General features: G+C 39.2%; 1 protein-coding gene across 1 annotated transcript in view; it reads right to left on the bottom strand.

Moving 5' to 3' along the window:
- LOC118389144 (complement C3-like) overlaps positions 1–12,615 on the bottom strand; it is a 56,948-nt gene that overhangs the window by 38,458 nt on the left and 5,875 nt on the right. The window contains 11 exon segments of the mRNA XM_035778935.2: positions 317–526; positions 619–771; positions 966–1,081; positions 1,182–1,302; positions 1,445–1,547; positions 1,697–1,784; positions 5,552–5,634; positions 5,724–5,812; positions 7,986–8,056; positions 8,458–8,626; positions 10,385–10,580. Of these exon segments, the coding sequence (XP_035634828.2) occupies positions 317–526; positions 619–771; positions 966–1,081; positions 1,182–1,302; positions 1,445–1,547; positions 1,697–1,784; positions 5,552–5,634; positions 5,724–5,812; positions 7,986–8,056; positions 8,458–8,626; positions 10,385–10,580 (1,399 nt within the window).

Here is a 12,615-nt window from a genome sequence, read left to right as displayed (position 1 = left end):
TTCCATTAACAATCAGGCATTTCCATCAACTAATAAAAATAAAGTAAGTTTAAAAACATTAACAATGTCTACACTGTATTTCTGATCAATTTTATGTTATTTTAATGGACAAAAAATGTGATTTTCTTTCAAAAACAAGGACATTTCTAAGTGACCCCAAACATTTGAATGGTAGTGTATATATCTTCTTTTCTTTTTTTTTACATACCACACGATACACACCATGCAGCATTTTTACCCTGTAATGTTGCCCACCATAGCACCACAGCTTGGTCAAATGCACAAGTCTAAGTGATTAAAGTTGACTGGTACACACCAGAAAGGTTATCTCATGATTGCCATGCTGGGCCGCAGGACTGCTGCCGAGGCTTAGGTCTACTTTGAGTCGCTCTCCGATTTTGACCTCTGCAGAATGGATGTTTATGTGAATATAGTTCCGTGAGTTGTCTTTTGATTTATAGGGCTTGGCAGTCATCATCTGTGTGCCCTGCCTGTCATCTCCAAGTCCATTGACTTTGGTCTTCACCTGTGTTGAAATAGAGCAACAAAATGAATGACTACAAGGTGTCAACACTGTTCTTGACACAATTAAAAAACAAGTTTGGGTTTTGAACTTGCCATGATAGGCAGCTCAGCAGTGCCCACATCCGTGTTAATTGTCATTTTGGCAATACCATTTTCATGTGTCTTCCCCTGCACTTGTTGGTGTTTGTGTAAAGCCTCCACATCAATATCGTTGGCTGGAGAATCATCTGGATTGGTCACATACACCTAATGGTACAAATTGAAAGTGGTACAATTACACCAATAGGTGGGAAAGACAGTGCAAGCCCAATATACCATCCTACCCCTTTGACCACAGTTACTTGGTAGGCTTCCATGGTTAAAATAACTAGGCAACACTTTGGAATAGCATAGTAATTGAGTTCATGTAGAACACAGTGATTGAATGCTCTTAAATGTACCGAGATGTCATAAGGCATTCCTGGTTTGAAGTACAGTGGGGTCTTCTTGAAGTGAATGCTATACGGTGACTTGACTATGAAGATTCCCTTTTTCTCTGCTTTCACCATCTCACTCCCTGAGGGATAAAACCAACACCTTCCCTGTTTTGAGATTGAACACAAACGCACACTTCATGAGATGCAAAAGTATGCACGTACCACACACACTCTACTTACCTGTGTCTGTTAACACATTGACTGATATGTAGAGGGATTTCTGCAAAAGGTTATTGATGTCTGGAAAAGTTTCTTTAATGTGCTGTATCTTCAGAACCGCTTTGCCCACTCCTTTAATAACCTGCATTCATAAGAAACAAAGAAACGATGTCTGTCTGTCAGACTTCTTGTGATATTATAGCTATAGAGCTCATCAATGGTGAATGTTTGTGAATACCTGTATGTGTACCAAATAAACTCCCTCCCATATTACATTCACAAACCTCCACTCTCTGGAGAGAGCTGGGAAAACTCGTCCTGCCATCTTCTTGGATCACCCCGAACACCACAAAACCAAATCCTGTCACAGGCTCCTCAAATAGGTACCTTCACACCCAAACCATACAGAAATACCACCACAGAGAATTAAGGGAGGGGGGGTAAATTAGATGATATGTTAAGTAGAAATTCTAGTTACTAGTTACCATGGAAATAACAACTATAGATATATTTTGACATTCTACAATAGCTCCAACCTGGCATCAATGTTGACCGATAGCTCATCATCATCAACGTAGAAGAAGGACTTGCTCACTGTCAATATGACTTCAAAGCTGGGTAGAACTAGATAGGAAGAATTCATATAGTAAACAAAAATATAAATGCAACATGTAAGTGTTGGTCTCATGTTTCATGAGCTGAACTAAGATCCTCAACATTTTGTAAACACACAAAGGGTACTTCTCAAATATTTGGTGCAAAAATGTGTTTACATCCCTGTTAGTGAGTATTTTTCTCCTTTGTCAAGATAATGCATCCAACTGACAGGTGTGGCACATCAAGAAGCTTGTATTGGGGACAATAAAAGGTAACTCTAAAATGTGCACAGATGTCACAGATGTCTCAAGTTTTGAGGGAGCGTTGCACTGTAAGAATGAGAGATGAAACTGGGGGTTTGCTGAAGAATTTCTGCACAAACTGTCAGAAACCGTCTCAGGGAAAATCATCTGCGTTCGAATCCTCACCAGGGTACTAACCTGATTGCAGTTCGGCGTCATAACCGACTTCAGTGGGCAAATGCTTGATTCAACTGTACTGGGTAGATGGCAGACAGTGTGTATGGCGTCACGTGGGCGAGCAGAATGCTGATGTCAACGTTGTGAGCAAAGTGCCCCATGTTGGCGGTGGGGTTATGGTATGGGCAGACATAAGCTACGGACAACGAACGCAATTGCATCTTAGCGATGGCAATTTAAATGCACAGAGATACCGTGACGAGATCCTGAGGCCCATTGTTGTGCCATTCATCCGCCGCCATCAGCTCATGTTTCAGCATGATAATGCACGGCCCCATGTCACAAGTGTCTTTACACAATTCCTGGAAGATGAAAATGTGCCAGTTCTTCCATGGCCTGCATATTCCCCAGACATGTCACCCATTGAGCACGTTTGGAATGCTTTGGATCGACGTGTATGACATCGTGTTCTAGTTCCCGCCAATATCCAGGTACTTCGCACAGCCATTGAAGAGGAGTGGGACAACAATCCACAGGTCACGATCAACAGCCTGATCAACTCTATTTGCATCAGGCAAATGTTGGTCACACCAGACACTGACCGATTTTCTAATCCACACCCCTACCTTTTTAAGGTATCTGTGACCAACATATTCATATCTGCATTCCCAGTCATGTGAAATCCATAGATTAGCGAATTTATTTTTAGTCTGTTCAACCTCCCTTTCGTATCGTCCAAGATTCCTAAAGATTGTAAAGCTGCCTCAGTCATCCCCTTCTTCAAAGGGGGTGACACTCTAGACCAAAACTGTTACAGACCTATATCTATCCTGCCCTGCTTTTCTAAAGTCTTCGAAAGCCAAGTTAACCAACAAATTACTGATCATTTCGAATCCCACCGTACTTTCTCCACTGTGCAATCCGGTTTCCGAGCTGTTCACGGATGCACCTCAGCCACACTCAAGGTACTAAACCACAGGGTTCAATTCTCGGGCGACTCTTTTCTCTCTATAAATCAACGACGTCGCTGTTGCTGCAGGTGATTCCTTGATCCACCTCTACACAGACGACACCATTCTGTATACATCTGGCCCTTCTTTGGACACTGTGTTAATAACAAACCTCCAAACGAGCTTCAATGCCATACAACACTCCACTTCCGTGGCCTCCAACTGCTCTTAAACGCTAGTAAAACTAAATGCATGCTTTTCAACCGATCGCTGCCCGCACCTGCCCGCCCGACTAGCATCACTACTCTGGACGGTTCTGGCTTAGAATATGTGGCCAACTACAATACCTAGGTGTCTGGCTAGACTGTAAACTCTCCTTCCAGACTCACATTAAGCATCTCCAATCCAAAATGAAATCTAGAATTTGCATCCTATTTCGCAAAAATGCCTCCTTCACTCACGCTGCCAAACATACCCTCGTAAAACTGACTATCCTACCGATCCTCAACTTCGGCAATGTCTTTTAAAGAATAGCCTCCAACACTCTAATCAGCAAACTGGATGCAGTCTATCACAGTGCCATCTGTTTTGTCACCTAAGCCCCATATACCACCCACCACTGTGACCTGTATGCTCTCGTCGGGTGGCCCTCGCTACATATTCGCCACCAGACCTACTGGCTCCAGGTCATCTATAAGTCTTTGCTGGTAAAGCTCCACCTTATCTAAGCTCACTGGTCACAATAACAACACCCACCCTTAGCACGCGCTCCAGCAGGTACAGTGGGGAGAACAAGTACTTGATACACAGCCGTTTTTGCAGGTTTTCCTACTTACAAAGCATGTAGAGGTCTGTAATTTGTATCATAGGTACACTTCAACTTTGTGAGACGGAATCTAAAACAAAAATCCAGAAAATCACATTGTATAATTTTTTACTTCTTAAGTCGACCCCCTACTTTTTGGAACATTCTGTTAAAAATCGCGCAACATTTCAGTGCCCTGCTACTCATGCCAGGAATATAGTATATGCATATGATTAGTATGTGTGGATAGAAAACACTCAGACGTTTCCAAAACTGGTTAAATCACGGCTGTGACTATAACAGAACGTGCGTTTCATCGAAAAGCGCAGGAAAATCTGATCACTGAAAATGGGAAAATATATCAATGCGCCACTTGAACGTATTGTTGAATAGAAACCACAATACCTGGAGCCGAGGTTGCAATACCTACAGCTTCCACACGATGTCAACAGTCTTGTCATTTGCCTAGAATGATTTTCTTGGTCAAACGGACACGAGGCAGCCCATTTCTTCCGGTCTCCGACCGGATATTTTGGTTGAGATTTACCCGGACATTATTTCAAGACGTACAGCTATAGAATATACATTGCCTCGTGATCAATTTGATCGATTATTAACGTTTACTAATACCTAAAGTTGCATTACAAAAGTATTTCGAAGTGTTTTGTGAAAGTTTATCGTCGACTTTTTTAATTTAAAAAAATGACGTTACGTTATAAAACTATGTTTTTTTCCTTGATCACACAGTCTTCATAGATCGATATCTAGGCTATATATGGACCGATTTAATTTAAAAAAAGACCCAATAGTGATGTTTATGGGACATCTAGGAGTGCCAATAAAGAAGATGGTCAAAGGTAATGAATGTTTTATATTTTATTTCTGCATTTTGTGTAGCGCTGACGATGTTCATTATTTTGTTTACGTCCCCTGCGGGTATTTAGGGGTGTTGCATGCTATCCGATAATAGCTTCTCATGCTTTCGCCAAAAAGCATTTAAAAAATCTGACTTGTTGGCTGGATTCACAACGAGTGTAGCTTTAATTCAGTACCCCGAATGTGTGTTTTAATGAACGTTTGAGTTTTAACGAGTGCTATTAGCATTTAGCGTAGCGCATTTGCATTTCCAGATGTCTAGATGGGACACTTGCGTCCCGGGTCGACTCAAGAGGTTAAGTAATTAATTTGCATTTTATTGCATGACATAAGTATTTGATCACCTACCAACCAGTAAGAATTCCGTCTCTCAACAGACCTGTTAGGTTTTCTTTAAGAATCCCTCCTGTTCTCCACTCATTACCTGTATTAACTGCACCTGTTTCAACTTGTTACCTGTATAAAAGCCACTTGTCCACACAATTCCACCACCACTTTTTTAAAAATTGAAAATGTTACATTTCTAGATTTTATTGAATAAAAATATAGAAACTAAAATGTTCTACATAATGGCATCATTAGAGATCATTAAAACATCTTGTTTTGTTAACCACAGATTATAGAAATGTGCCATTTTCACATATGTAGACTGGTACAGTATGGTTCCGGAGACAATGAATATGAGGTTGAAAGTGTCGGAATTGTCCTTTAATAAACGGCTACCCAAATGAAAACCCTTCTTACCATATTCTTTCACCTCAAAATCTGCAGTGAAGTTCTTATGTGGGTTATTCTTGAAGTTGGACACCACTTTCCAGTTTCCATTTCTATATTAAGAGAGAATGAGAGCAGAAGAGTTCACAGGCAAACGTTTTCCTGATAAGTGTGTTAGGATGATTGAATAACAAAAACAAACCTGGTGATCTCTGGGATAGGGAAGTGTCCAGATATTATTCCATTCTGTGGTTTGTAATTGTCCTGCTTTAAGGTGATTCCATCAGGATTCTATAAGTAAACAATATACAGTCGGAAGTTTACATACACTAAGGTTGGAGTAATTAAAACTCGTTTTTCAACCACTCTACAAATTTCTTGTTAACAAACTATAGGTTTGGCAAGTCGGATAGGACATCTACTTTGTGCATGACTCAAGTAATTTTTACAGACTATGTTTACAGACTACAGATAATTTAACTTATAATTCAATGTATCACAATTCCAGTGGGTCAGAAGTTTACATACACTAAGTTGACTGTACCTTTAAACAGCTTGGAAAATTCTAGAAAATTATGTAATGTCTTTAGAAGCTTCTGATAGGCAAGTAGACATAATTTGAGTCAATTGGAGGTGTACCTGTGGATGTATTTCAAGGCCTGCCTTCAAACTCAGTGCCTCTTTGCTTGACATCATGAGAAAATCAAAAGAAATCAGACCTCAGAAAGAAATTGTAGACCTCCACAAGTCTGGTTCATCCTTGGGAGCAATTTCCAAATGTCTGAAGGTACCACGTTCAAACAATAGTATGCAAGTATAAACACCTTAGGACCATGCAGCCGTCATACCGCTCAGAAAAAAGACACGTTCTGTCACAGAGAGATGAACGTACTTTATCGCAAAAAGTGCAAATCATTCCCAGAACAACAGCAAAGGACCTTGTGAAGCTGCTGGAGGAAACAGGTACAGACATTGCTTTGTTATATGCACAGTAAAACGAGTCCTATATCGACTTAACCTGAAAGGCCGCTCAGCAAGGAAGAAGCCACTGCTCCAAAACCACCATAAAAAAGCCAGACTACGGTTTGAAACTGCACATGGGGACAAAGATCATACTTTTTGGAGAAATGTCCTCTGGTCTGATGAAACAAAAATAGAACTGTTTGGCCATAATGATCATCGTTATGTTTGGAGGAAAAAGGGGGAGGCCTGCAAATCGAAGAATACCATCCCAACCGTGAAGCACGGGGGTGGCAGCATCATGTAGTCGGGGTGCTTTGCTGCAGGAGAGACCAGTGCACTTAGTGGTTAGAGTGGTTAGCCTAGTGGTTAGAGTGTTGTACTAGTAACCGAAAGGTTGCAAGATTGAATCCCCGAGCAGACATGGCAAATATCTGTCGTTCTGCCCCTGACCAACCCACTGTTCCTAGGCCGTCATTGAAAATAAGAATTTGTTCTTAACTGACTTGCCTAGTTAAGTAAAGGTAAAATATAAATATAAAGAATAAAAAATGTCACAAAATAGAGGTAGGAAAATTATGTAGACATATTTTTTATTTATTTTACTAGGCAAGTCAGTTAAGAACAAATTCTTATTTTTAATGACGGCCGAGGAATAGTGGGTTGTTCAGGGGCAGAACGACAGATTTATGTTCCTTGTCAGCTCAGGGATTCTATATTGCAATCTTTTGGTTACTAGTCCAACGCTCTAACCACTAGGCTACGCTGCCTCCCCATATTGAAGCAACGTCTCAAGACTTCAGTCAGAAAGTTAAAGCTTGGTGGCAAATGGGTCTTCCAAATGGACAATGACCCCAAGCATACTTCCAAAGTTGTGGCAAAATGGCTTAAGGACAACAAAGTCAAGGTATTGGAGTGACCATCACAAAGCCCTGACTTCAATCCTATAGATAATTTGTTGGCAGAACTGAAAAAGCGTGTGTGAGCAAGGAGGCCAATAAACCTGACTCAGTTACACCAGCTCTGTCAGGAGGAATGAGCCAAAATTCACCCAACTTATTGTGGAAGGCTACCCAAAACCTTTGACCCAAGTTAAACAATTTAAAGGCAATGCTACCAAATACTAATTGAGTGTACGTAAACTTCTGACCCACTGGGAATGTGATGAAAGAAATAAAAGCTGAAATGATTCATTCTCTCTACTATTATTTGGACATTTCACATTCTTAAAATAAAGTGGTGATCCTAACTGACCTAAGACAGGGAATTGTGAAAAACTGAGTTTAAATGTATTTGGCTAAGGTGTATGTAAACTTCCGACTTTAACTGTACATGATATGTGAAAGAATACATGGACAGGTCACAGGTCTGTTGCTACTCAAGATTGACAGTAGTAAACATTAGTAATACCAGAAAATACCTATTTTGTCATCTGGCCATATGCATCAACCATGACTAAGGAAGCATTCTCAATGCAGTTTCATTTTTTATGAGGACAACTTACCATAATTTCCACATTGATGATATCTGATACAGCCTCTAGACCGGAGTTTAAGGCAAATATTCTGTAATACACTAAGAATGCAGTTTAAGATGTTAGGTTTATATAGTGTAACACCCTTTTATCTGTGGATAAATTAGAGCAACACGATTTTGACTCTGGGTCACAATCACCCCTATGTTCATCTCCCAGCTAGCTAGATACCTCATTTGCACATGCTGTATATAGATTTTTTCTACTGTATTATTGATTGTATGTTTGTTTATTGCACATGTAACTCTGTGTAACTAGTTTTTTTTATCTGGCTAATATTTGGGGCTCCAAGAAAAAAACATGGTGGTGGCCTCAAGTTTAAAAAATGGTCCGGTCCATTGGAAATAATAGAGTCGATTTCTGGTTCCAGTCCGCCCCTGAGCAGAGGTGATTGCTGAGCAATGCTAATTCAAAGGCTTTGGGTCAGTGGGCTCAGCCATACCTTTACTTTCTGGCGTGTAAATGGGTTTGTCCGTTTGTACAAATATGTAGCCGGTTTGAAAGGAGACCAGGACTACTTTTTCAAGAAGGTGGCCTGGGAACTCAGCTTGCAGGTACACATACTGGTTCACTGTGTAGTCCTCATCAAAGAAGCCAGGTCCCTCCAAGATCTGACAAGTTTGAGAAGAAAAAAAGTTTTAAAAAAAAACATCACCCATCTACACACAGTACCCCATTATGACAAATTGAAAAAATGTTTTTAGACATTTTTGCAAATGTATTGAAAATTAAATGCAGAAATATCTCATTTACACAAGTATTCACAATCTTGAGTCAATACTTTTCAGAAGCACATTTGGCAACGATTACAGCTGTAAATCTTTCTGGGTAAGTCTCTAAGAGCTTTCCACACCTGGATTGTGCGACATTTGCCCATTATAATTTTCAAATTTCTTCAAGCTCTGTCAAATTGGTTGTTGATCATTGCTAGACAAGTATTTTCAAGTAGATTTAAGTCAAAACTGTAACGGCCACTCAGGAACATTCACTGTCTTCCTGGTACTGTACTCAACTCCAGTGTATATTTGGCCTTGTGCTTCAGGTTATTTTCCTGCTGAAAGGTGAATTTGTCTCCCAGTGTCTGGTGGAAAGCAGGCTGAACCATGTTTTCCTCTAGGATTTTGCCTGTGCTTAGCTCCATTCCATAAATGGTTTTATCCTGAAAAACTCCCCAGTCCTTAATGATTACAAGCATACCCATAACATGATGCAGCCACCACTATAATTGAAAATATGGAGTGGTACCCGGTAAAGTGTTGTATTGGACTTGCACCAAACACAACACTTTGTACACCTTAGACTAGAGGCTGCCGCCCTATATACATAGACTTGAAATCACTGGCCACTTCAATAATGGAACACTAGTCACTTTAATAATATTTACATATTTTTGCTTTTCTCATCTCATATGTATAAACTGTATTCTATTCTACTGTATTTTAGTCCATGCCCCTCCGACATTGCACGTCCTAATATCTATATTTATTTATTCCATTATTTTACTTTTAGATTTGTGTGCATGGTGTGTATTGTTGTTATTTTTTTATATTACTGCACTGGAGCTATAAACACAAGCATTTCACTACGTCTGCAATAACATCTGCTAAAAATGTGGATGTGACCAATAAAATTACATTTGATTTGATTGCTATGCCACATTTTTTTGCAGTTTTACTTTAGTGCCTTGTTGAAAACAAGATGCATGTTTTGGAATATTTTTTATTTTGTCCAGGCTTTCTTCTTTCACTCTGTCAATTAGGTTAGTATTGTGGATGAACTACAATGTTGTTGATGCATCCTCAGTTTTCTCCTATCACAGCCATTAAACTCTTCTTTAAAGTCACCATTGGCCTCCTGGTGAAATCACTGAGCGGTTTCCTTCCTCTTCGGCAACTATGTTACGAAGGACGCCTGTATCCTTTTAGTGACTGGGTGTATTGATAGACCATCCAAAGTGTAAGTAGTAACTTCACCATGCTCAAGGGGACATTCAATGTCTGCTTCTTTTCGAGGCATTGGAAAACCTCATTGGTCTTTGTGGTTGAATCTGTGTTTGAGTGAGTGCATACAATGAATTATGTGAGTAGTTAAGCACGTTTACTCCTGAACTTATATAGGCTAGCCATAACAAAGGAATTGAATACTTATTGACTCAGGACATTTCAGCTTTTCAGTTTTGAATTTGTAACATAAAAAATAAACTTTGACATTATGGGGTATTGTGTGTAGGCCAGTGACAAAAATCTAAATATTATCAATTTTAATTCACTCTGTAGCACAACAAAATGTGGAAAAGGGCAAGGGGTGTGAATACTTTCTGAAGCCACTGTACATGTAATTTCTGTAAGGAAACATATATAAAGACTTACGTTAATGTCAATAAGTGCCTGATATTTGTTAACTAAATTCAGGGACACACTTGTAGATGGGAGCTGTTTATCTTTTGCAGGGAAGTTCTTCACCGTGATTTTGACATTGAAATCATCCCCTGAGTAATCTTGAGCTTCAACAAAGACCCTCTCCATGCTACCCACCCGTAGAGGGTTGGGAGCAGACATGACATACCTGCAATGGTTAAGAGAGGAGAAAGGAAGATGAAAAATATGGAGGGTGGAAGAGTGATTTGTACTTGACTAAGGCCGAGATTTAATTCAAGGCACGTCATAGCACAGCACACAATAACAGACTTTAAAGGTAATTTACAGTTGAGCTGACATGAGCAGCATTTACCATGAATGTGATCTCAGTGAATGTTGGGGAAAATGCCTTTAAAAGGCATATTGTTGACTGTCTAGTGCACTCAATCCCGGCCTACACCTTTTTGTTATGGAATGACTGACATCTGATCAGTGTGTGTGTACTTGCATCTGTCTGCATATGTGTTTATTGGGCATCTGTCTGCAGAAACATGCTGTGTTTGGAGCTGCATAATAATCATTTTTTAGTTCCCATTTCTCACGCCATTCATAAAGTATAGCAAAATGCTGTAAACTGCAGAGACCATCATTGTGTGTTAGAAATGTATTACCCCTGAACAAGGTTCTAGTAGGCTTATGTACAAATTAGAATTGTGCAATAACAGAGCATAAGATATCTATGTTACACTGAATGGATTTGTTAATTAGTTAAGTTATTGTTATTAAATGTTATATTCCAATGTTATTGTTATTAAATGTTATATTCCAATGTTATTTAATGTTATTAGTTATATTCCTATTCCAATATTATATATAAAATAAAAAAATGAACCTGTTAACGGTACAGGTTCCCCAAGGGGTACCACCCCCCCGCTCAACTGAAACAGTGGCGCACAGAATGCAAAAATATTCTTAGAAATATTTAACCTCCACACATTAACAAGTCCAATAGCTCAAATGAAAGATAAACACCTTGTTCATCTAGCCAGCGTGTCAGATTTCTAAAATGTTTTACGGCGAAAACATAGCACATATTTATGTCAAACCACCACCAAAGACACAGCCATTTTGTCGAACAAAAGATGCAATCACAAACGCAGGATTAAAAGAAAAATAATTCACTAACCTTTTGAAAATCTTCATCAGATGACAGTAATAGGACATGTTACACAGTACATTTATGTTTTTTTCAATAATATGCAATTTATATCCATAAATCTCAGTTTACATTGACGCCATGTTCAGAAAATGCACAAAAATGTCCGGAGAAATTATAGATAGCACCACCAGATAACAGAAATAAACATAATAAACTTTGACTAAATATACATGTTCTACATATAGTTAGAAAGATACACTGCTTCTTAATGCAACTGCTGTGCCACATTTATTTTTAACGTTACAGAATTAGTTCACTATGTAATAATCTGAGACGGCGCTCAGACGTAAGCAATATTTCTCCGCTATGTTGGAGTCAACAGAAATACAAAATTACAACATAAATATTCCCTTACCTTTGATGGTCTTCGATCAGAATGTAGTGGAAGGAATATAACCTAATATAACGTTTGGTTTCATTTCGTGTGCCTTTATAGTAGCATATGCTACGAGTTCCAGCTGAAATGCATCCAAAATGTCTTCTGGTCCCGAACAGTTGCGCATCAAAACTTCAAAATTACATATTATATGTTGACTAAACTGGTCAAACTAAGTGCATAATCAAGCTTTAGGATGTTCTAAACGTACAAAACAATTCTCAAATCTAGCTTCTTCTCAGGCATTCTGGAACAAAGGAAGGTCTGCTCCAAAAGCGCGCTCTAGTCACCATGTATTTTCTGGCGACACTCACTCTTTTGCCTACCTTTTGCCTACCAAATTAAACACTGTACTGAATGAGGACATCTAGTGGAAGACATAGAAAGTGTCTCCAGACCCATAGCTGGTTGGGAAGGGTGGGGGCGAAGACGTCAAAGTTGCCCCAACTTTCAGTACTCCAAAAATAGTTTGGGAGATTGCCTGCCCTGTGAGTTCTGCTATACTTACAGACACAATTCAAACTGTTTTAGAAGCTGTAGAGTGTTTTCTATCCAATAATAATTATTATATGCATATATTAGCAATTTTGGACAGATTTGTTTTCAGTTTACTATGGGCACACAATTCATCCAAAGGGGGCAGTATTC

The sequence above is a fragment of the Oncorhynchus keta genome, chromosome 10 (genome assembly GCF_023373465.1).
Source record: "Oncorhynchus keta strain PuntledgeMale-10-30-2019 chromosome 10, Oket_V2, whole genome shotgun sequence".
NCBI classification, from domain to species: Eukaryota; Metazoa; Chordata; class Actinopteri; order Salmoniformes; family Salmonidae; genus Oncorhynchus; species Oncorhynchus keta.
This window is presented reverse-complemented; position numbering and strand designations above follow the sequence as displayed.